The following is a 25,086-nucleotide window of genomic DNA, read 5'->3' as shown; positions in this document are numbered from 1 at the left end:
CATGTGTGTGATGCTGGCCAATAGTGAGCCTCCGTTCTGACGTACGAACCAGAAGCGCTGTGCTGTTACACTACGTGAACTCACTCAGAGAAACAGAAGCCAGTGATTGGTAGTTTATAATATTTCAAATATGGATGACAGTAACAGGTTAATGAGACCAAAAACATATCAATAATTTAAATTATACACACCAAAGCTCAGTTATTTCCGTTATTATCACAAAAAAAGTTCACTGTTCACACACAAAAGTGCTATTTGTAACATGTAAATATAAAAAGCAGCAGTGGGAAAACAATAGTGAACAGTAAATCTAACACTGTCACATAAAATCACATGATGACTTAATTTAAAGAGTCAGATATAGTTTATGGCAGGATAAATACCAATATAAACAACATATATATTGTTTTTTTGTTAGTGTGAGGAGTTTCATTGAGATTAATCTGCTCAGACTCATGAACAAGCTAGCTAGCCTGTAATTTATACTCAAACGGACAACTCAATACTGAAAAGCCACACTTCAAATAACAGCCGCCAAATGCTCACAGTGACAGCAATTCTCTCGTAATAATTCACAAAAACAGAATAAATGTGTGCAAATCAACGCATGAAACTACAGAACAACCCCTCACTCACCTCTATCTGGAAGCGCGTGCTGTTATTGAGACGACTGCTGATGTGCCTGATCAATATAAACAACACATCTCATAGTATACATTAATTTACAACACTGTATTACCTTATGATATTTTACTTATGAAAAAACTGTATCAATTAAACTTGAAAATCAGCTTGGATCGTATATTTTAACGCTAAATAGCGTGTATGTGTTCAGGCGCGCCTCCTGTAGCTGTTCTTGGGTCCTTGCGTCGAACTGACAGCTCTGTTTCCATCATGGCGGCGTCCAGCAGAGAGCATGTACTTTCACTCTACAGAATGCTTCTGAAAGAGAGCAAGAGATTCCCCTCGTATAACTACAGGTAATGACACGAATTTACATGTGTTTATCAGCAACACAGGCTCGTGCCATTTAAGCAATAGTGTTTGTGGTTCGTACAGGCGGATCCTGGCAGATGCTTTATTATTTTGAATAAAATGAATCTCATTATATTCTTAGAAGATATGAAGAATGCATAGTATTATATATATATATATATTATATTATAAAGGCTTTGATGCATGAAAAGTTCAAAATAATAGCATTTATCTTAAATAGAACACATTTGTTACATTATACACTACCATTCAAAAGTTTTCAAAGTATTTTTCCTAAAATAAATTAAAGAAACAAATACTTTTATTCAGCAAGAATGCATTAAATTGATCAAAAGGGAAGGTAAAGACATTTATAATGTTACAAAAGCTTTCTATTTCAGATAAATGCTGAAATAGATAAATTCTATCCACAACACACAACACCATTGTTGACACAACACCATTTTCAACAAAAAAATTTTTAAAACTTTTTTATGCTTTTTGGCTGTTTATTTACACGATAACAGTGTTTTTGCGGTCCTGAAAATGCAAAATGTAGAAAACAGGTTTCAAAGTGCAAGTTTTTGAATACGATACCGTTATCATCAAATTACAAAAGCGTGAATCTGTGAAAACGGTGAAGGCAACACTACGCATGTGCATGTGTTCAGTCTGTAGGTGTGTAGTGTTTCTTTGTTCATCACCAACTACTGGCCTGGCTGCAGAATACAGACAGTGTTTGTGGATCCATGCGAACAGGAGAGTTTTGACAAAGTTGTCGTCTGTACGCAAAAAAAACATAAAGGAGAAACTTTTCCGTTTTTAGTACATTATTGTCTTGTAAACGTACCCTAAGTCTAGGCCAAAGGTGTCAAACCCTGCTCCTGGAGGTCCACAGTCCAAACTCTAATTAGAAACCTAAACATGATAATCAAGATCCTCAGGGTTTATAGAGAAGGCTGTACACCCCTGAGTCTTCACCCCAGGTTAATTGTGTTGATCAAGGGCACAGTGGTGATGGATCAGCTCTTCCAGGGTTTGAACCTTTGAACAAGTTTGTCTAAAAGCCTTTGGTCAGATCCATTATGATGAGAAACGTGACGTCGTGGTTGATATTCTTATATCACAGTGGAAAAGAAAGGTCAAGTCAAGTGCATTGCTTTCTGGGATGCAGAATCTCACACTGTGCGCTCTGTTGTGCTTCTGCATATTATATCAATATATGCATTCATATAATTTATACAATACACATACAATTTTGAGGGATCTGTACTTTACTCGAGTATCATTTTTGGGGAGTACTCATGACTTTACTCAAGTACATTTGAGAGGCAAATATTGTACTCTTTACTCCACTACATTTCTATCCATAACCGTGAGTACCCGTTACTTCTTCTAAAAAAAAAAAAAAAGGAACAAAGAAAAATCTCAGAAATCCTCAATTTGGTGTTTCCCTCTCAAACGTGATTGGATTGCGCAGACGCCACTGATTGAGACATCCTATCAGCAATCACCTTCAGCTTTCCGCCAAAGTCAACTCCATGGTCAGATTTAGATAAGAGACGAAACAAGGGATGAAGAGCAGCAGGTCCATCCCGGGAATGTGCCAACCCGTGGCCCCACCTCGCCAGACTATTTACATTTTCTGAACAAGTTAATGGGCCCTATCTTGCACCCAGTGCAATTGACTTTGTACACCGACGCATGTATCATTCCTATTTCTCACCCGCGCACAGTGGACTTTTTTCCCTCCACAGACACACGTCGGTAAACTAGAAAATACACTTTCGCTTCTCGGGGGCGGTTCAGCGAAAAGAGGAGGCGTGTTCCGGCGCAAACGTTCCCTGGTGCTATTTTGCAGGTTTAGAAAACAATTCCGCCACTGACCAGGAGAAACCTCGTCTAAAGTCAGTGGCGCGTTGCTCATGTTATTCAGATGCTATTTTAAGGGCGCATGCTTGGCCATAATGTAGCGTGTGCACAACGCACATACACTTTGATTCTCTCATCTACACACAGCAGCAGTTTTCATTTTTGCAAATCATACATTATTACAATAGATAGATAGATAGATAGATAGATAGATAGATTATTATAAAAGCATATAGCTTACACATTTGCCCAAATTATTATACGCCTGTTTAACCGAAGCTAATCTGGGTGTGTTTCTCCATCCCCAATGTCACTTCTCTGTGTTTTACGGCCCTGACGAGAACGCCGGTCTCCTCGTCTGTGAACCGCTCCTGGCAAATCCACCGTTATAATAGCAATCCGCCATGGAACAAGCGCGCCTGCTCTTAAAGGGAATGTGAGATGACGCTCTGATTGGTTTATTTCACGTTACGCCCAAACCACACCTATGAGTAATGAAGCGACTTCAGACCAACACATTTTAGATTTGTGTCGGGCACAAGAGTCATTTATCCCGCCGGTATAATAGCAACAGCGCCCGAGACCCGCCCACAAAGTTACTTGCGTTTCGTGCTTGATACTTGTGTTTCAGATCGTTAAAAAAGGGCCCAATGATAGTTTTCGCTTCAAGTGTTTGCTGTGTTTACCAATGTAAGCACTGTGGCAGTAGTAATGCAATATTTAGAAAATGTACTCTTGTACTCTTGATACTCAAGTACTTTTAAAAACAAGTACTTCAGTACTTTTACTTAAGTAGACATCTGACTGTAGCACTTTTACTTGTACTTGAGTAAAATTTAGCAAGGGGTATCTGTACTTTTACTCAAGTAATGAAGCTGTGTACTCTGTCCGCCTCTGTTCATACTGCAGAAAAAGTATGAGCAGTTTGAAAGTGTGTCATTCGATACATCCCCTGCTTCTCACCTCAACACTTCATCTAATATGGGAAAATCAAGCCATAATATCATTCCAGGTTATTGTTCAGATATTCTATCATCATCATGATGCATTTATATTACAAATAGCTATAAAAGGCTTAAAGTGTTTGCAGAATAACAAGCTGACAGGCAAAGGATAATATTCTCCCACCCACTCAGTTTCCATAGAGCTTTGAGTCTCCAGTGTGATTCTCCTTAAAGTCTGCCAGCGTTCGTGTTAACAGGCTTAGAGCTCTTACTTTTGTAATCCTTTCGGTTTGCCTGCATACAAATATTAATATTAATGCAATTCATTAATACCTCATTGATGAAACATTTTAGGCAGAGTGGATTTGTGCACTGTTCTTGAATAAATTCATAAAGAATTGAAATCCACAAGGGGCCTAATTTACGAAGAGAGAATTAAGTGAATTGATATGCGAGTTATTAGACAGTATTTTTGGTTTATTGAGTATGTGCTGTCGATTAGACTGATATTGGATGTAGGGCTGGGCGATAAAACGATAACGATATGTATCGCGATAGACACGTAATCAATATCAATAAAAAATGCGTTCGATAAAACGTTCGATAATTTTTTTTTTTTTTCGTCGGAAGAAACCAGCAAAGCAAGTTTGATTGCATGAACAAAGGCACTCACTCTCTAGTAACTAGATAAAACAGGAAAAGTCAGCTCGCCTGACTTCAAGTCTGACCGTAGTCTGACCAATGTCGTCTGCAGATTATGCAAGACCGTCGTCAGTTTCTCTGTCATTCGCGTGCTGCTGATGCGCTGTTCTAGCGTGTGCGTTTCTCAGCGCGTAGTTATGTGAAGCTCACATGCACTAAAAGCCTGTCTTTCGAGTCTTATTGTGCTAATACTGTTATACACACAAGGTTTACATAAACTAGTCGGATATGTCTAAAGTGAAAGCAAACTTGAGAAAATTTAGAGAAAATCTGCTTGTCAAATGCGTGTATATTAGACGCGTCGCGCGTCTAATTTTATGAAATAAATCTCATTATTTACGCACTCTAATGTTGTTCCAAACCTGTATTCATTTCCTTCTAATATTTTCTAATATTAATATTTTGAAGAATGTGGGTATCCAAACAGTAGCTGGTCCCCATTGACTTCCATAGGAGAAAAATATACTATGGAAGTCACTGGGGTACATCAACTGTTGGTCATTCTTCCAAATAACTTTTATTTTCAACAGAAGAAATAAACTTATTCGAGTTTAAAACAACGTGAGAGAGTAAATTATGAAAATTAGAATTTTTAGGAGAACTATCCCTTTAATGTTAATAAAACAACAAAATGTAAAGAGAAAATCACTCACTGCTCTTGACTGATAACTTTACTAATAGCTTTAATAAGTATCAATGTATAATTTATACAGTGAAGTCTGTTTTGTTTTATTTTCATATTTGTTCATTTAATTACTTTCTGCAATGCTACTGTTAAACACACCTACTGTAGCTGAAAACATAAAGCACTGTTTTTTTAATTTGTATATTAAGTTGTGTATGTGTAATGTGTATCTTTGATCTTAATATTTAATAACAAAGAAAATAATGAGAACATTTTTTATCTTCGCCCCTGTCTGCCATTCTTTTTTATTTTATATTTTGTTACCTAAGGCTTTGTTTTTAAAATATGGACATTAGTTTGGCTGCAATGCTCAGTCACAAAATAGTAAAACCAACATAAAAAAGAATTGTGATAAAATCGTGAATCGTGATTTTCCTGAAAGAAATCGTAATATTATATTTTTGCCATATCACCCACCCCTTTATAAAGCATTTCTTACGTATTCTTTAATTTTGCACCTTAATGTTAAGAGATAATTGTTAAGTGTTCATTGTGATTTTAGACTTTTGAGTTTTCCATGGTCGTGTTGACATTTCTGCCTTCATAACTGATGGGATTATAATCAGAGGTAGGTTAAGTTTAAAATAAAAAATCTTTAAATGTAATATATTTGTCTCCTGGACTGGTCCTTATTTTAAATATGTTATAAAAAATTTCAATAATTATCGATATCGACCGATATGAAACACTTATATCGTGATACAGTTTTCAGCCATATCGCCCAGCCCTAATTGGATGTAATTGTGCATGTTGCAATGCTCACATAAAGCCATAGTTCACCCAATAAAGACACATTTTCATTTCTGGGCAAACTATCCCTTTAAAGTTAATCACTAATGATTTAATAACACTGTTAAATGTGCATTATAATGCCTACATTCATTGATTTTATTTTTATTTTGTATTATTATTCATATTTTAATATTGACCATTTAATAGTTATTGGCCTAATAATATAAAAACAATGATTGGCGTATTATTAGCCAGAACTTTATTATTAATGCATACCTAAATCCATTGAATCCATAAAGTGCATTAGGCATCATTAAAAAGAACAAATATTACTTAAAGGGATAGTTTGCTTAAAAATGAAAATTCTGTCATCATTTACTCACCCTCAAGTTGTTTCAAACCTGTGTGAGTTTCTTTCTTCGGTTGAACATGAATGAAGATATTTTGAAGAATGTCGGTAACCAGACAGTTGATGGAGACCATTGACTTTCATGTTTTTTTTTTATATAAACTCATACAGGTTTGAAACAACTTGAGGGTGAGTAAATTATGACAGAATTTTCATTTTTAAGCAAACTATCCCTTTAATAGTTCTTAAAGGGATGGTTCGGAGTAAAATCAACCCATGACCTCGAGCCAAACACCCCCCAGAAACCTTTCCTCCCTTGGTCGAACATTATTAAAGTTAGATCTTATTTAGAGATATCAGCCGGATGGTTTAGTGCCGGCGCTAATGGATCCAAGGCTGTATCTGGTAAATTACCCCACTAATAATGCCCAGAATGGACCAAACTTCTACAGTAGTACAAATAGGTTCTGTACTCATAAAACGAGGCATTGGAAAGTTTGTAAGTACATCAGGAGTTTATTTAAACAACACTTGCCTGATGGCTAATGCTACCGCGAACCCGGACGTCGACGTCACTTCAGTGATTTGGGAAAAGCACCTGGCAGAAAGCGATGCATAAGGATGTAGTGTAACGACGCCCAGTTCCAGGAATGCACTCATATTTTGTTGGTTGTACCAGTTTATAACAAACTTTCCCAATGGGTTTTATGAGTACAGAACCTATTTGTACTACTGTAGAAGTTTGGTCCATTCTGGGCATTATTAGTGGGGTAATTTACCAGATACAGCCTTAGATCCATTAGCGCCGGCACTAAGCCATCCGGCTGATATCTCTAAATAAGCTCTAACTTTAATAATGTTCGACCAAGGGAAAAAAAGGCTTCTGGGGGGTGTTTGGCTCGAGGTCATGGTGCAAAGGACCCTGGGTTGATTTTACTCCGAACCATCCCTTTAACAATGGCCATCATTCTTGAAACATGAGTGAAAGAAACATTAAACTGTTCATTAAACCATTTTTTACCTGACCTGTCACAGTGATGACGAACGGTTACGAACAGTTTACGCAGAGATCCGTTCTGCTCATGTTTCATTAACTACGGCCATTGTTTTCAGTGTAACGCTGGCCGGTTTAGCGAGAAAACCAATGTGCACGGTGCTTTTCTAACTGTGTAATATATAGTCTGTTAAATTATTCAAGGCCTTTTTTTTTTTTACATGCAGATGGTAACTCATATGTGGCGTTTTTGAGATATGCAGTGTAATACACCTTCAAATGGGATTTTTTTGGGTTGTGGTTTGAGCCGTGCGTGTGTGATCTGAAATTTACGCAGAGAGAGAGAGAGAGAGAGAGAGAGAGAGAGAGAGAGAGAGAGAGAGAGATGCAGGGAGGGGAAAGAGTGAATGAAATGCAGGACAACTCAGAGCGACTGCGAGATGATTGAAAGCCGGAAACATATCAGTCAGTGAGAGTGAATGATTGAGAAGGGAGGATGAAAGAGATGTTGATTTTGACGGAAGGTAAGAAAAATATCAGATCTGCCAAGAACGAAGATTCACAACACGCACGCAGAGAGAAGCAGAGACTCTTTTTGAGGAGAGGAAGCACATTTTCTCCACGCTACACTGCAGAAAGTAGGGCATCTCTTACGTAAAGCGTCTTCCCGTTAAATATATCCCTCCCCGCGGTCCTGAGCGCCACGCCAGTGCGGAGCGATGACGACAGCCTCGTTCAGACGCTCACGAGAAATAAAGCTTTAAAAGCTGAAGATAAATAAGTGATCAGGCATCACAACACACGTCTCCTCACGTCTTCTCATGTCTTATCGTCTCATCTCTTCTTTCTCTCTCATTTCTCATTCTCTTCTTATCCTGCTTTTTGTCTCTTGTTCTTGTTTCTTCTGTTCTCATCTTGTCCTGTCTATTTTCTTCTCTTCTAGTTTTGTCTCTTCTTTTTTTGATTTTTGATTGATTTTACATCACTCCTTTTCTCTCCTTGTCTCAATTTATTTCTCCTCTCTTCTCATTTTGTTTCTTTACTTCACATCTTCCTTTTCTCTCCTTTCTTTTGTCTGTTTTATTTTCCTCATGTCATCTCTTCTTCTCTCCTCTAATTGTCTCTCCTTGTATCTCTTCTAATCTCTACTTTTCCATTTACGTCTTTTTTCACTTCTTGTCTCTTCGTTTTCTTTCCTTGTTTGTTCTATCATGTATTTTACCTTCTGTCCTCATCTTGTTTTGTCTGGTCAAGACTCATCTCTCCTTGGCTCTTTTGGTCTCGTATTGTCTCCTCTCTTCACTTTTTGCTTGCCTTTTACCATCTCTTCTTTTTCTCACATGTCTCCTCTCTTCTCTACTCGTCTCACCTGCTCTCATTCCTCAGTTCTATCTCTCCATATCTCTTCCTGCTTCTTGTCAATCCTTTTCTCTTTATCATGTCTTGCTTGCTCTTGTCTCCTCGTCTCATCTCTTCAGATCTTGTCTCTTACTTGCTCATCTTTTGTTGTCTCATTTCTTCTCAAGTCTTATTTCTTCTCTTATATTTTGTCTCCAATTGCTCATGGTTTTTAGTTTCTCTTACTGTCTTCTCTCTTCTCTTTGTCTCGACCTATTTCTCCTTTTCTTCTTTCTTTGTCTCATCTTGTTTGTCCTTCTCCCTTTTTCTCCCCTTTTCTCACCTTTAGTCTTCTATCTTTTCTTGTCTCTTCTGTCCTTGTCTTGTTTTGTCTGGTCAAGACTCATTTTTGTCTCTTCTCTTCTGCTTTTCTCATTTCTCTTCTCTACTCGTCTCACCTGGTCTCATTTCTCACTTCTCTCTCCTCATCTCTTCTCGTCACTCCTTCTCTGTCCTCTTTTCCTTTGTTTCTTCTCATCTCATCTCTTCACATCTTGTGCTCATCTTTTCTTATTTCTCTCTCAATTCTTCTCAAGTCTTATTTCTTCTCTTATATTTTGTCGCCACTCGCCAGTTGCTTTACATCATGGTTTTTAGTTTATCTTACTGTCTTCTCTTCTCACTTTGTCTCGACCTATTTCTCCTTTTCTTCTTTCTTTGTCTCATCTTGTTTGTCCTTCTCCCTTTTTCTCCATTTTTCTCTCCTTTTGTCTCGTCTGTCCTTGTCTTGTTTTGTCTGGTCAAGACTCATTTTTGTCTCTTCTCTTCTGCTTTTCTCATTTCTCTTCTCTACTCGTCTCACCTGGTCTCATTTCTCACTTCTCTCTCCTCATCTCTTCTCGTCACTCCTTCTCTGTCCTCTTTTCCTTTTGTTTCTTCTCATCTCTTTACATCTCGTCCCTCCTTGTCTCATCTCTTTTTTTTTTTCATTCTACTGCTCTGTTCTCATCTCTTCTCACTGGCTCTTCTTGTCTTATTTCTCTTTCCCCCATCATTTTGCCTTTTTTCTTCTCGTTTGTTCTCATACTCTATGTGCACAGTTCTGTTAACACGATTTGGGCCACACTCATCATTTTTAAACTGTATTGTGAATTTAATTTCAGGGGCAGGAAGCATCTTTAGCTAATAAAGCATGGCCCGTGTATTTCCAGCTGAAGGTGTCATTAAATATTAAGCCATTATAATTGGTTCCACTTCACAGAACCATGAAACAAGTTGTTTTATGTTCTTTTAGATGCCTATTATTACTCATATTTTGTGTTGGTGAGGTGAATTAATTGTGTGTTTTTAACTGCCCATGGGTGATGCTACGCTAATTGTCGCCTACAGAACACAATTTTGCTAATCTACTGTGGTAAGACCTGAAGTGAGAGTTTCTGTTCATCTCCATGAATATCGTTCTCTCAGCAGCCCATGTGTTAATCACGCTCCCACCCACTACATTCAGTCGGATGCTATGTTATGCTTTTGTTTAAGGTCAGCTTAACCATATCCGACAATATGACGCATTCGCTTAAAAACACAAGCGTTTTGTTGCTCTGTCACGTGCATCATGGCTCACATTTAAGTCTGGCTACTTGGCAGAGAGGATGAGTGTCTCTCTGAGGATTCGATATGCGTGATGCTCGATGATTCAGCCATTCCTACACTGATGACAAAGACCAACTGCTTAATTGTCCAATGGCCCCAACCAGAACTCACCACAGATCTACAGATCGGTCTCTGTTTTCCTCTTGACAAATGCTTTGTCTTGTTGATGACCTTAAAGCCAGATGGCTGAAAATGCTGAAAATATCTATCAGCTTTTGCCTCAAAGGGATGAAATGAGTTTATTATTAACTGAGTGTGTAATGTAATGAGAAGTGATGTAAACTGAAGTATTTGTTGAGCCAAGATGGCCTTACTTTATATAGAAACATACAAAGCCCATTATTCTATTGTAATGTTGATTTGCTTCCATGCAAAAAATAAAATAAAAAAAATGTCTGAATGTTATTTCTGAAGGCCTATGATCATGTCAATCTTTTGTTTTGGCATTGCTAGGCATCACAGCCTTCACAGAAAAGGAAATCATGCATTGCAACAAGCTCTTAAAATGAGTCCAAAGAGAAATGTCAAACATAAATGTTCAGAAATGTATTGATTAAAAATGTACTAATATTTGCATGTTTTAAATCCGTTTTCTGTGTTTGGAGTATCAAGCTGTTAGCTGAGCAAAATGCTAACATTAGAGTTGAGTGAAATCAGCTTGTAGTTTTAGTGAAAATGCCAAATATATAAGACCCAGCAAGCAGAAAACCTTTAACTCTCAACTGGAGGTCGTTTGCATGTAGAAATCTTAAAGCTAAAGTTGCAAACTGTTTTCTGGAGAATCAGACAGAGAAATGTCCATGTGAAGCTCGATTGATGTGAAGCTTGACTAACATTACAAGTGGAATAGAGGTCGACCGACTGATCGATTTTGCCACGATAACCGATTGTTGGAACAACAAATCCGCAAATATCCATACCGATAGTTTTTCGGGTTGTGTCCGTTGCTGGAGCGGCTGAAAAGAGTCTGTGTACGAGAGCGGCCTCTAGAGGCCAAATGAAAACTATCACTGACGCCTCTTGGTGTTTGTTTTGACACGCAAGGCGAGACACTTCAAATACGGATTTAAAACAGACAAAGAAACGGTATGTATACAGTACACTACCCAGTGATGGAGTAGGCCTACTCGAGTCCCTATTCTCTGGACTTGAGTCCGACTCGAGACTCTATTCTCAGGACTCGCGGACTGATGACTTGGACTCGGACTCGAGGATATATCAAATCGGACTTGAGCATGCATCAAATGAATGACGTTGGATGAAGTTTCTGACTAAATAGGTTTTAAAATTTGATATAAGATGTTACACTTTTCCTGTTTTGGGCTCCAAGACCGGACGGGATCTCTTTTTTTTCCTGCATATAAGAACGAGCAGAGAGAAAGCCCCAGCCGCGCGCGTGCGCGCTCTCTCACCGTCTTCAAACAACACGAGCGGTGCTACCTCCTCTAATATTAATCAAAATCAATTGACACCATAGTAAAAGGTCGGAAGACCGAAGTTTCACGTAGATCATTCAGAGATTTTTTCGAATTACCGCGAGGTGTGAATTGTGCTGAAATAAAAAAAAAAAAAAAAAAAAAAAGTTTGCCTTATATTCTCTGAAAAGCGTTCCGCACATTCAGCTGACATTAGCCACAATTTCAGTAAACGAAAAGACCTATCTAGTGATGAAATGTTTTCTGTGTTGACACAAATCTTGTCCTGTCCTAAACTGCCGAGATAATCACACAAGGCGTGCCGTGCCGTAGGCTACACGTCCATTAATGACACGTCCGATTCGCGAACTAATGACTCCTTTGAACGATTCACTTTAATGAATGGTTAAAACAACTGTCCATCTGTCCAACAACGAACTCACGAGACGTCTGAATCGGTGTAAAACAAATCGGAACACTTTACAATAATGTTCCATTTATTAAACTCTAGTTAACTACATTAGTTAACATTTAGGCTACTATTAATAAACTGCACTTCTACAGCATTGTTAATGTTAATTTTAACATTTAGCCTACTAATAGCCTACATTATTGAAATCAAAAGTTTTTATTTATATTTATTTATATTGTATTTATTTATTTATTATTTATATTTGTCAACACAGTGGTGTCATTTTTGTTTAATGTAGACCCTCTTTTATAATTATATCAGCTCTTTAAAGGTGCCAGAGTAGAGAAATGTAGGCAGTCTTGTAATATAACACAGACTCAACCTTGATGACTCGACTCGGACTCGAACACTGGGGACTCGAGACTCGACTCAGACTCGGACTCAGGTAATGGTGACTCGGACTCGAACACGGGGACTCGAGACTCGACTCGGACTCGACAGTTGGTGACTCGACTACAACACTGACACTACCATACTTGTTTTCATATCATTTTAAATTAATTTGGTAGCGTCGCACATCTTTTCTTCGCACATGGTGACATTTCTACAAAATGATATTGCATTGCTTCTTGCGCCTTTCGTTTTTCGTTTCGAGGTCGTAACATAGTATTGTGCGAGACATTACAAATGAAGGGATACACATTGGGCCCTATTTTAACGATCTGAAACGCAAGTATCAAACGTGAAACGCAAGTAACTTTGTGGGCGCAAATCTAAAATGTGTTGGTCTGAAGTAGCTTCATTACTTATAGGTGTGGTTTGGGCGTAACATGAAATAAACCAATCAGAGCGACATCTCACATTCCCTTTAAGAGCAGGCGCGCTTGTTCCATGGCGGATTGCTATTATAACGGCGGATTTGCCAGGCGCACGCGTTCAGAAAAGCCAAACATGGAGCATGTTATGTGATGAAAAAATCTAAATGTATTAGTTTACAAATCGAGTATTTTGAGTTCATAAAGTATTGTGTGAGAAATTACAAATGAAGGGATACACTAAGTCTTTATTAATCAATATTCTTCTCCTGTAATCATTATTTGTGTAAAAAGGAATGTTTTCGTCAACCAAAAGTGTTGTTTATGGCTACTTTAACGTAAGGTGTAGCTTATTTATTTCCATACGTAAGCCAGAATGGACTGAATATTGAGTAATGTGTTAGTGTATAGATGACTTCAATGATCTGTTATTTATACATATTGTTCCTGTGTTGTGTGTGTGGTTTTGACCTCAGATTTGCCACAGTTAATACACACGAGCCTGTTGAAAAAGCACATGATGTTTGCTTCAAAGCCGGCTGCTCGTTTCTGACTCCTTTGAAGTGTCTGTCACTGTGATATTTCTAAAGATGACTCGCTCTTTATTTATTCTTTTTTCAAGAAACAATTTTGCATCTGTCATCTGTTGTTTTTTTAGTGTATGATCTAAGATTTTTCAGCTTCCGCATGAGTGTGCTTCTCACCGTTCTGTCTGTCTCTTTCTCTGTGGGTTTCTCCCATTATTTTCAGATTTTCTTTCACCTCTCTGCCTTTCTCCCTTGTTTTTTCATCCCATGAAACGGCGGGAGGCTTGGATTTGGCTGTCAGAGCGTGTTGGTGGAGGTGGTTCCTCGGGTGCAGGGCGAAACTTTGATCTCGGCGTGGCACTGGGCCTTCATTTGCCCCACACTGCTCGTGTTTCCAGATGAAAAGGCTGGAGATGTGTTTCCTCCTCGGGTTTTCTCTCCCCAGAAGTGTAGATGTGCGAATCTACCTTACAGCTTAACTGGCTGTCTATTACTCCAGCATTATTAGCATGTGGCACACACAGCACTGTCATCCGAAAGAAATGTGACTGAGTTTGTCTTCACCCAATGCGCTGTCAGCGATGCTCCTCGCCCCCCCGCCACAGTGTGACAAGCTCATTGCATCCTTGTCAGTCAGATCTCATTTCTTAAAGGGTTAGTTCACCCAAAAATGAAAATTCTGTCATTAATTACTCTCCCTCATGTCGTTCCAAACCCGATAGACTTTCGTTCATCTTCGGAACACAAATGAAGAGATGAATGAAATTTGAGATATTTCTGTCCCTCCATTGACAGCTTCGCAACTACCACTTTGATGCTTCAAAAAGTTCATAAAGAGATCATAAAACTAATCCATATGAATTGTGCGTTTTAGTCCAAATTTTCTGAAGAGACTCGATCGCTTTATATGATGAACAGATTCAATTTAGGCTTTTATTCACATGTAAACATTGATCAGCGAACATAAACAGAAGCTCAACCGAACCTGCGTAACACGAGAATGAACCTCATTGGTTCTTGCTGAAGCTCAAACGTGATGAGTAACACGAGAATGAACCTCATTGGTTCTTGCTGAAGCTCAAACGTGATGCGTAACACGAGAATGAACCTCATTGGTTCTCATGCTGAAGCTCAAACGTGATGCGTAACACGAGAATGAACCTCATTGGTTCTTGCTGAAGCTCAAACGTGATGCGTAACACGAGAATGAACCTCATTGGTTCTTGCTGAAGCTCAAACGTGATGCGTAACATGAGAATGAACCTCATTGGTTCTCATGCTGAAGCTCAAACGTGATGCGTAACATGAGAATGAACCTCATTGGTTCTTGCTGAAGCTCAAACGTGATGCGTAACACGAGAATGAACCTCATTGGTTCTTGCTGAAGCTCAAACGTGATGCGTAACATGAGAATGAATCTCATTGGTTCTTGCTGAAGCTCAAACGTGATGCGTAACACGAGAATGAACCTCATTGGTTCTTGCTGAAGCTCAAACGTGATGCGTAACACGAGAATGAACCTCATTGGTTCTTGCTGAAGCTCAAACGTGATGCGTAACATGAGAATGAACCTCATTGGTTCTTGCTGAAGCTCAAACGTGATGCGTAACATGAGAATGAACCTCATTGGTTCTTGCTGAAGCTCAAACGTGATGCGTAACACGAGAATGAACCTCATTGGTTCTTGCTGAAGCTCAAACGTGATGCGTAACATGAGAATGAATCTCATTGGTTCTTGCTGAAGCTCAAACGTGATGCGTAACACGAGAATGAACCTCATTGGTTCTTGCTGAAGCTCAAACGTGATGCGTAACACGAGAATGAACCTCATTGGTTCTTGCTGAAGCTCAAACGTGATGCGTAACACGAGAATGAACCTCATTGGTTCTTGCTGAAGCTCAAAAGTGATGCGTAACATGAGAATGAACCTCATTGGTTCTTTCTGAAGCTCAAACGTGATGCGTAACATGAGAATGAACCTCATTGGTTCTCATGTTTGAGCTTCTGTTTATGTGTGATTTGATGAATATTTGTATGTGAATAAAAGGCTAAATTCAATCTGTTCATCATATAAAGCGATCAAGTCTCTTCAGAACATTTTGACTAAATTGCTCAATTCATATGGATTAGTTTTACAATCTCTCTATAAATCTTTTGAAGCATCAAAGTGGTAGTTGTGTAGCTGTCAATGGAGGGAACAAAAGCTTTTAGATTTCATCAAAAAGATCTAAATTTGTGCTCCAAAGATGAACGAAAGTCTTACGGGTTTAGAACAACATGAGTGAAAAATTAATGACATAAATTTAAATTTTTGGGTGAACTAACACTTTAATGTAGTTCTTCCACCTAACCCTTCTTGTGAGTTCTTCCATCGGCAGGAACCGGTTTATCATGATGGATAAAAGAGACTTGGATTCTGTGTAAATAATGGGATTATATTTGTTTTCAATGGCTTAGTTTATAAACCTTGCAGTGGTCTTGTGATCTTTCAGTTTTGGAATAAAATCAATGTTTATGTCAATATCCAGACAGCTAGCGGTGTTTAAAACTGCTTTCTTTCATGTATTTCTGCTAAGCAAAATTTCACGTTCGAAATCCAGTCATTTCTTTAAGAGTTTTGCAAACAACTTTCCCACGTAGATTTTGCAACAGGTTCAAGTTGGTCACAGAAGTGTGTGTTCTTGAACAGAAAGCTGCTTGGTTGGAAAGTGACGTCTGTGTGCCTGTGGCGACATTTCTACAAAATTATATTACGATGCAATGTTTCATGTTGCATGTTCCATTGCTTTGAAAGGAAAGCAATGAAACATGACACATGTTGTTGAATGTATCTCAGCAGTTCAGACTAGAGATGCGCGGTTGGCGGATAAACCGCGGATCGGGCGGATGACGTGATGAAAAATAATATTTTAATTAAATTGATTGATTGAAATTGATTGATTGAAATCTTTATTTCGATTGATTGATTGATTGATTGAAATTCCGGCGGGTGGCGGGCGGTTGAACCAATCAAATCAAAAATATATGTATACATTGTTAGATGTTGTTATCTGACTATACCTACGAAGGAGGTACGTGACAAACTCAAAAAAGGAGAATTAAAAACAAAGGAAATAGAAGGTTATCCATACATTTTTTTTTTTTACCAAAACGCTATAAATCCATACATTTTTTCCAAAAATTGATGGTTTGTCTTTTTTAAAAAGTCTTTTGTCATTTATTTTTCGTGTTTGCATTTATGAGGAAAAAACAATGTTACGTGACAGTTCTCCATTTGCGACCGCTCTGAGCAACATTCAAACTTTCACAGAGACCTCAAACAGAAAACACAAAGCCCTTCTTTAAAGCGAATTTCGTTTGGTATTAATTGTATCTTAATTTTAATCCATGTCTCATTAACTAACCATGTCCTGGATTTAATAATTAAAAAGTAAATAGGCTATCTTGATTGTATAGGCTATTTTTTCATTATAAGTGTAAAATATTAGGCTGTGTATACCGACATGGATCAATTATTCATATTAGATTTCATCTGTCTTTTGTAGGCATAAGCCTAGCTGGCGCACCAACGAAAAAGCCTAAATGATGTGCCAAAATGCGTTTTCTATTAGGCTACAATGAAAATAATGTACAGTAGCCTATCAGATAAGGTCAGTTTTGCCGAAACACGTTTAATTTAGGCTATTTATTTATTTATTTATTTATTTAAATTGTATTTATTTTTGTCCCTGTGCGCCGATCGGAGACGGAGTTCACTGCTGATATTCTGAAGTAAGAGCTTTCTAGTCTCGCGGCTGTCATCAGCAGCGCCTTGCATCTCCCAATCAGCGGATGGTGGGCGGTTGCGGTTTTGAAAATTGGTCAAAAACGTTGGTGCGGATGGATGGCGGACGGATGATGAGTTTTGTGATGCGGTTGCGGATGAAATAATAGCCCATCCGCGCATCTCTAGTTCAGACATCACATGCCTTGTGAGTCGTGCTAAAACGTTAATGCTGTATCATGTTTGAAATAACGCAGCACCCAACCGATAGTGTTAACAAAACCAAACGTGAGGCAACCATGCCATTTTAGCTTTGTTTTACAAGTCTTTGAGCTCTTTTATCGTGACTCGTTTTTCATGGGACTCGTACCCAAGTTTTTTTGCCATCACAATGTCTTTGTGATGAATTTTACATGAGCTAGCAAATGTTAAAAGCCGTGTGATCTATTTTGTTTCTGTAGGACATACGCTCTACGGAGGGTACGAGATGCATTCAGGGAGAACCGGACAGTGGGAGATCCGAAACTTGTGGAGGAGCTTCTGAACAAGGCCCGGGACAGTCTGGCCATCATTCAAAGACAGGTACCGGTCCAAAAAGTAGATTTTGTAATCTGTGGATTCTGCAGAGCTTGTTGGGAAATAAGAACAACATTTTGTACATGCTTCTCTCTTTTTATCTTGCTGTGCCTATTTTTGTTGTTCAGTCTCCAATACATGCAATATATACATTTAAAATAAAATAGTTTTACATACAATATAAATATTTAAATATGAAGGTGGCTGAGAGTGAGATTGCTTCTATTTTCTATTCTATTTAATAATATTTTTGTACTACAAATTATATTGTCAGAACAATCTGAATAAGATATTCTCATGAGTTCATATGATCAATGAATTTACTTGTTTCATTAGTGATCTAGAAAATAGTGGTGAAATCTGAAATATTTTTATTTTCTTATAATGTTTCTTTCTTTTTTTCTTTCTTTTTTTCTAAAACCTGTCATTTAATTTCCAGGCAGTTATACAATCATAAATTATGATAAATTATGAATTATGAAAGTTTTTTGTATTGTGTGTGTGTGTGTATATATATATATATATATATATATATATATATATATATATATATATATATATATATATAGTATGTAATATTTTTTTTTTATATAATTTTGAAAGAAGACTCTTGCACTGTAACAATATTTTTAGGAAACAAATATATATGAATATATTTTCAAGTGTAATTTATTCCTGTGATCAAAGCTGAATTTTCAGCATCATTACTCCAGTCTTCAGTGTCACATGATCCTTCACAAATCATTCTAATATGATGATTTGCTGCTCAAGAAAAAATTCTGATTATTATCAATGTTGAAAACAATTGTGCTGCTTCATATTTTTGTGAAAAGTAATAAAAAAAAATCGTAGTGAGCCCAAACTTTTGAACGATATTGTGATATTGTGTATGTATTTTAAATTTTTTTTTAATTTATTTTAAAGATAACAGCAGTCGAGATTGCAAGACCTTTCCATGCTGAAAAATGAATCAGTGGAAGTGTTGATGGACTCTAGTTAAAACATCGCCCATTCAATTAATTCTGATTTAGAAAGACTCTTGAAAATGAACATGTTCCTAGTAATTCAATCTAACAAATTCAGCTCCACTTTTCATTGCAGTTGTCTTTCTAGTTCATAGTGAGGTATGCAGAAAGGCCTATGGATTATCATGGTGTTTAATTTAAAGTCGTTCCTCTTGTGTTAAAAGAACAGCCTCCTTCATCAAACTTCATTTTCGCTCTGCTGGTGTTCCTAATGAAGGAGCTGTGGACGGATCTTGTGTCTCTGTTCCCGTATAATTCCCTGTATCCTCCTGAGAGCTGGAGGAGGTCGTATCCAGATGCATATATATATATATATATATATATATATATATATATATATATATATATATATGAACACCAGCTCGGCCTCGACCTGTCGCACACACACCACTAATGACTGATCATGCCTCGCTGTCACGCACTTTGTTCCCATAATTCCACTTCAATTCAGGGCAAATTCCACTCCAATTCCCATTGAGGTATAAGTTTTGTTGGACTTTTGTTGGTCATTTTTTTTGGCTTAATCCCTCAAAAATATTCAGCGGTTGCAAATTGCTAAAACAACTTTTACCATGCATACAAATGATTAAGAATACATAAATACTTGACGTCTCCAAGAGAGAGGCAGAGAAAGATCATGTAGCCTTTCATATCATACAAGGTTTAAAACGTTTAAATAGACATATCAAGTAGCTAGTAGAAAAAGTGGATGATTCAGTATCTCAGGCCCTGTTTACACCTGGTGTTAAAGTGTGCTTTGGTTGATCGGTTCACAAGTGGATGAGGGAGACACATTCCCGTTTACACCTGGTGTTTTAATCCGTCTCTTTTGTCCACTTTCATCCACTTCTGTCCTGATTTCTTCGAGGGGAGGGTCTATGGACGGGTAAATGTATGGGCTTTTTCAGATCTTTCGATCTAATGGACGAAATAAACCTGCACAATTTACATATGAACGCGAACTGAGACGATGATAAACCACACAGAGAGCATCAGCTTTAGTTTCTGCTCTGACAAACTTAAGATCACTCGAACGCTGTGAGTGTGTGTTAGAAATCAGGAATGGAGAGAGAACATTGTGCTTGGTACGTTTTTCATCTTCAAACAAAACTTGGGTCTTCAGCCGACAAAGTATAAAACCTGTCTGGCTAGAGCTTTTCCTGTAATGTTTACGCATTAGATCAGTAGACGGAGAGTAGTCGGTGTTTTGTGGCTGTTTGAACACATTCGACCACATGACCGTTTACACTACGAAAGCAATCCGGTCAAATGCGTTTGAGACTACCTCTGGAAGTGGTCGAAAGTGGACAAGCTCAAAACAAAATCTGCATTTAGTGTCGTCTAATACCAGGTGTAAACAGGGCCTTAGTTGATATTACTCTTGCCAAGCTCTGGTTCCTGAGAGACCCACATTGATGGCAACGCTGCTATTTGATTTGAGTTTACACTCATTCACTTCACATACTCGTTATTGCGTAGTGATTTTAGAGGTTTAATATCATGCTATCCACTGGCTCACCTGTTATACAGCAAACACGAGGAATGACTGTGTCTGCCCAATATTCGTGATTCATTTTGAAGTCATTATCCGTGCCTTTCCGAATAAGGTAGTCAGCTTCGGGCACATCCCTACTCAAAAACATATATTTTTCTCTTGAAGTGAGAAAACGTACAGATCTATGTTCAGAACTTCACACAAAAAAAGGGGTTGAAGGAAGAATAGGAGGCACTGGGATAATTTGTTCCTTGTCTCGCACCAAAGACGGTGAGCTGTTCTTTGAAAGCGAATCAAAGTACAGCCTTAGAGATCAGTCCATCATGCTGTCTGCATTAAGAGCTTCTGTCACCCTGACACTCTCAGCATGGGAATCAATGCAGTTAAACTTCCTGGGGAGTTAAAACAAGATCTTCAATGAAAGTTATAGAGTCAGGCGCAGAAGAGCTGGCTTCACTCTATTTTGAAATGCAAGCTTAATTTCAAGCTTTTCTGAATCTCCAAAATCTGAAGAAAATATATATATATATATTTGAGTGTCTAATAACTATTATGCACTTTATTTTTTGTTTTTGATAGAACTATAAAGAAATAATAATTGGTTAAATTATTATTATTATTATTATTATTATTATTATTATTATTATAAACAATGACATTTGTAGCAATAATAATAATTGCACAACAGACTGGACCATCTGACCAATCAGAGCAGAGTAGACCAATCACAACAGACTGGACCATCTGACCAATCAGAGCAGAGAAGACCAATCACAACAGACTGAGCCATCTGACCAATCAGAGCAGAGTAGACCAATCACAACAGACTGGACCATCTGACCAATCAGAGCAGAGAAGACCAATCACAACAGACTGAGCCATCTGACCAATCAGAGCAGAGTAGACCAATCACAACAGACTGTGTCATCTGACCAATCAGAGCAGAGTAGACCAATCACAACAGACTGGACCATCTGGCCAATCAGAGCAGAGAAGACCAATCACAACAGACTGGACCATCTGACCAATCAGAGCAGAGTAGACCAATCACAACAGACTGGATCATCTGGCCAATCAGAGCAGAGTAAACCAATCACAACAGACTGGGTCATCTGACCAATCAGAGCAGAGTAGACCAATCACAACAGACTGGACCATCTGACCAATCAGAGCAGAGTAGACCAATCACAACAGACTGGACCATCTGACCAATCAGAGCAGAGTAGACCAGTCACAACAGACTGGACCATCTGACCAATCAGAGCAGAGTAGACCAATCACAACAGACTGGGTCATCTGACCAATCAGAGCAGAGTAGACCAATCACAACAGACTGGACCATCTGACCAATCAGAGCAGAGTAGACCAATCACAACAGACTGGGTCATCTGACCAATCAGAGCAGAGTAGACCTATCACAACAGACTGGGTCTTCTGACCAATCAGAGCAGAGTAGACCAATCACAACAGACTGGACCATCTGACCAATCAGAGCAGAGTAGACCAATCACAACAGACTGGACCATCTGACCAATCAGAGCAGAGTAGACCAATCACAACAGACTGGACCATCTGACCAATCAGAGCAGAGTAGACCTATCACAACAGACTGGCTCTCAGAAAGGCAGAGTTTAGAAAGACTGAATCCTTTATCGAACTGTTTCAGACACTGAGAGAAAAGAGCTGATGCTGCAATGTAGATTATAAAAAAAAATGAAAGTGTTTTTTGACCTTTGATGCATGTAAACCTGTTTTACGAAACCGTAAAAACAAAATTAAGAACCTTTAAAATAAAATAACAGGGGCACTTTAAATCATAAAACCGCTAAATAAGGGCATTTCCACTAGTGGTCCCAGACTGAATGTACAACGAGACTGTCAGGCGTTCACAGATGTGTTTGCGTTCCTGTGTAGAGTGTGTTTCTGCTGTAAGTGATGTGTCTGTGGTGTTCTGCATGTTTGTGGAGGTGTCTTCTGCATATCTCCCCCAGTGACACTATAAGCAGTGCCACAGTGATCCAGCGCTCTGTTGACTCAGACACATCACAGCATACGGGCTCCAGACCCACGGCTCTCTCTGGTACACACACACATAATGTCCCGGTGTGTGTCGTGACACCAGCAGCATGCGTCCCACCCTCTACACACACCCACACCACAGACTGGCGCGGGCTTATGTCTCCAGCTCTTCTGTAAGTGTGTGTTTGAGGAGAGGTGGATCTCCTCCAATCAGTGAGTCACTCTTCCAGTCTTGCCCCACTCAGATGCTCTTTTGTGACTGTTTTCTCTGCATTCTCAATCCTTGTTCTTTTTTTAGATGGCATACTTACATTTTATATGGTTTTTCCTATATGATTAAATGAACAAAACATGTTTCCATTAGATTTTTATGCTAATATATATTTATTAGAGGAAATTGGAAGACATTTTATAGTAAAAACATGCTGTGCTGTTTGAATGCCCCCTATCTGTAGACAGCAGGGATGAACTGGAAGGATTTTCTTTTCTACAATAGTTCAGATTTCTTTTTGCCCTGCCAATGTTTTCACTGGCCCCAGCACAAAAAATATGAAAGAGTTTAAATGTTATAATATTTACTATTCTAGGTTTTAAAGTGTACTTTATTTTACTATTTTAGCATGGTTTTTATTATTATTATTATTATTATTATTATTATTATTATTATTATTTACACGATCATCAACAGTTTGGGGTCATTAAGTTTTTTTTTTTTTTTTGTTTTTTTTTTGAAGAAATTAATACAAGGATGCATTAAAAGGATCAAAAGTGACAAAGACCTTTATAATGTTAGAGATTTCTGTTCTTTTGAACTTTTTATTCATCAAAGAATCCTGGAGTAATGATGCTGACAATTCAGCTTTGATCACAGGAATAAATAACATTTTATAATATATTAAAACAGATAAAAACAGTGCAATAATTTATTAATTCTGAATTTAACGCTTTCTTGGAGCTTGTTAAACACTTACTGTACAATTCTGCTATACAGGGCAAAGTGTTACTGATACTTTTAAGTAGCTAATTTTATGGAACCACATGTTCAACTTTGCATTGCATTATGCATAATGCATATACACAATCAAAAATGTAATGCTTAAAAAATTGTATCCCGTTCCATTCGTGGGAGCAGGAACGTTTGTTTGAAAATGGTCCACTGTTACTAGTGTTTTTACAAATAGATTTTAAAGTTCAGAGTTTGGATGCATTTGACATCACTCTGTCTTTTTAAAAATCCATTTTCCTCCTGTTCATTTGCTCAATCTAATTGATTGTTTGCAGTTTATGAGCAACAGTCTTCAACAGACAAAAACAACCAGTTACTAGTAGAACTACCGGTAAATTCATTCTTCATTGCATTCCTGGGACAGAGATTGAAGACATTTATTCCGTCTCAGATTAGCTATCATGGCTGCGTTGGTGTTTTCCAGAGCTAAACGCTGGATTCTCTTGTGGTGGTGTATTGTTGGCTATAACTCAGGCTGTTGAATGTAAAGCAGAGTTGGGTGTGTATGAGACACCTGACTAGATTAATTCAGGGCTTCCCCGCCTTAACCTCCATCCCCCCTCAGGGTGAATGTGGAATAACGGCTATATATTTACCAGCACCAAAATGAGTCTGACTTTATAGTGGTGTGTGTAAATTTTTCACCATGGAGAGGACAGCAAGAGTTCCCATAAACAGCAAGAGTGATGTGTGCGCGTGTGTGCGCGTGTGTGTGTGTGTGGTCTCTCTTTTGTCCTCTGCTCTACCTTAGGTTTAGTGTTTTAAAATGGAACATAACATGGAAAACGGAACCGAGATTGTCGACAGTTTGATCTACACAATGTGAAATTCACATGCAGAAATGTTAGCCAATCAGAGCCCACTCTGTGCCACTCACATTCTCTGTAGCCAATCAGAGCTGAGGTTATTTACATAGAGAAACTGTAAAGTTCTAAACGGCCATTGATTTAATAAGTATGTTCTACTGTATAGTATGAGTGTGTGCGGTATAAATGTAATCTGGACGTACTATATTCGCCATGTTGTCGTTATCATGTGACCTACCAGCGTCAGTTGCGTTGCTTCACTGCCATTTACAAATACTCTCCCGTGGCCTCATGGGATAGTAAAGTGTCTATAGTGTCCATCGTATGCACACTCCTGAAGTAGTAGGACATCCTGGTGCTTTTTGCCTTCTGTTTTAGGATTATTGTGATTTCAGACATACTTTACACTTTGTTTTTCGCTTATAGGCATTGGGGTATTATGTGATTTCGAATTGCAGTTGTGGTGCTCATGTGGGAGGTGCAAGTTTGAATCTGGCTTGCAACATTTCCTGATTGAAACACAACCCCCTCACTATTCTGTCCTCTCTCTACCACATATTGTCATTATTATATAGTATACATACGTGTATACTAGGTCCCTTTTAAAATTATATAAAAAGAAAATAATTGAAAAATGATAATGCAGTCCATATTAGTATGCAAGACACGCTTGTCTATACAGTGTAAAATAATCAACACAATAGTGTCATGATTTCATTTTCTATCAGTGCACCACAGCTGTGAGAAATCTTTCCTGAAGAGACACAAAAAATGTGACTGCTAAATTCTCTTGAGAGCCAGTGTCAACACAGTCAAGCTGTTGCTTTCTGCTCATTAATGCTTTTGACATGACATAATTTATGTTGGTCTCCATTTTGAACATGATGATGAGCAGACCTGAATGATTTAGAGATTAGTTCCAGACTGGATTTAGAGGCGAATGGAAAGTAAACCAGATGATAGGACTAACATGAATTAATGGCCAA

The 25,086-nt window shown here is 38.1% G+C and overlaps 2 protein-coding genes across 3 annotated transcripts in view; one reads left to right on the top strand and one right to left on the bottom strand.

The window, feature by feature from the left end:
• fars2 (phenylalanyl-tRNA synthetase 2, mitochondrial) overlaps positions 1 to 699 on the bottom strand; it is a 154,219-nt gene extending 153,520 nt beyond the window's left edge. The window contains exon 1 of one of the 2 annotated variants that reach the window (XM_079863721.1): positions 637 to 699. The gene's annotated coding sequence lies outside the window, so the exon portion shown is untranslated. The remainder of the gene's footprint in view (positions 1 to 636) is intronic. The other variant, XM_079863720.1, reaches the window with a different exon arrangement.
• Positions 700 to 830: 131 nt separating this feature from the next.
• The window catches only part of lyrm4b (LYR motif containing 4), a 74,905-nt gene continuing 50,649 nt past the window's right edge, over positions 831 to 25,086 (top strand). The window contains exons 1-2 of the mRNA XM_079863304.1: positions 831 to 980; positions 17,635 to 17,755. Of these exons, the coding sequence (XP_079719430.1) occupies positions 895 to 980; positions 17,635 to 17,755 (207 nt within the window). The 5' untranslated portion in view covers positions 831 to 894. The remainder of the gene's footprint in view (positions 981 to 17,634; positions 17,756 to 25,086) is intronic.

Source organism: Squalius cephalus, assembly GCF_949319135.1.
Source record: "Squalius cephalus genome assembly, chromosome: 25".
NCBI lineage: Eukaryota > Metazoa > Chordata > Actinopteri > Cypriniformes > Leuciscidae > Squalius > Squalius cephalus.
This window is presented reverse-complemented; position numbering and strand designations above follow the sequence as displayed.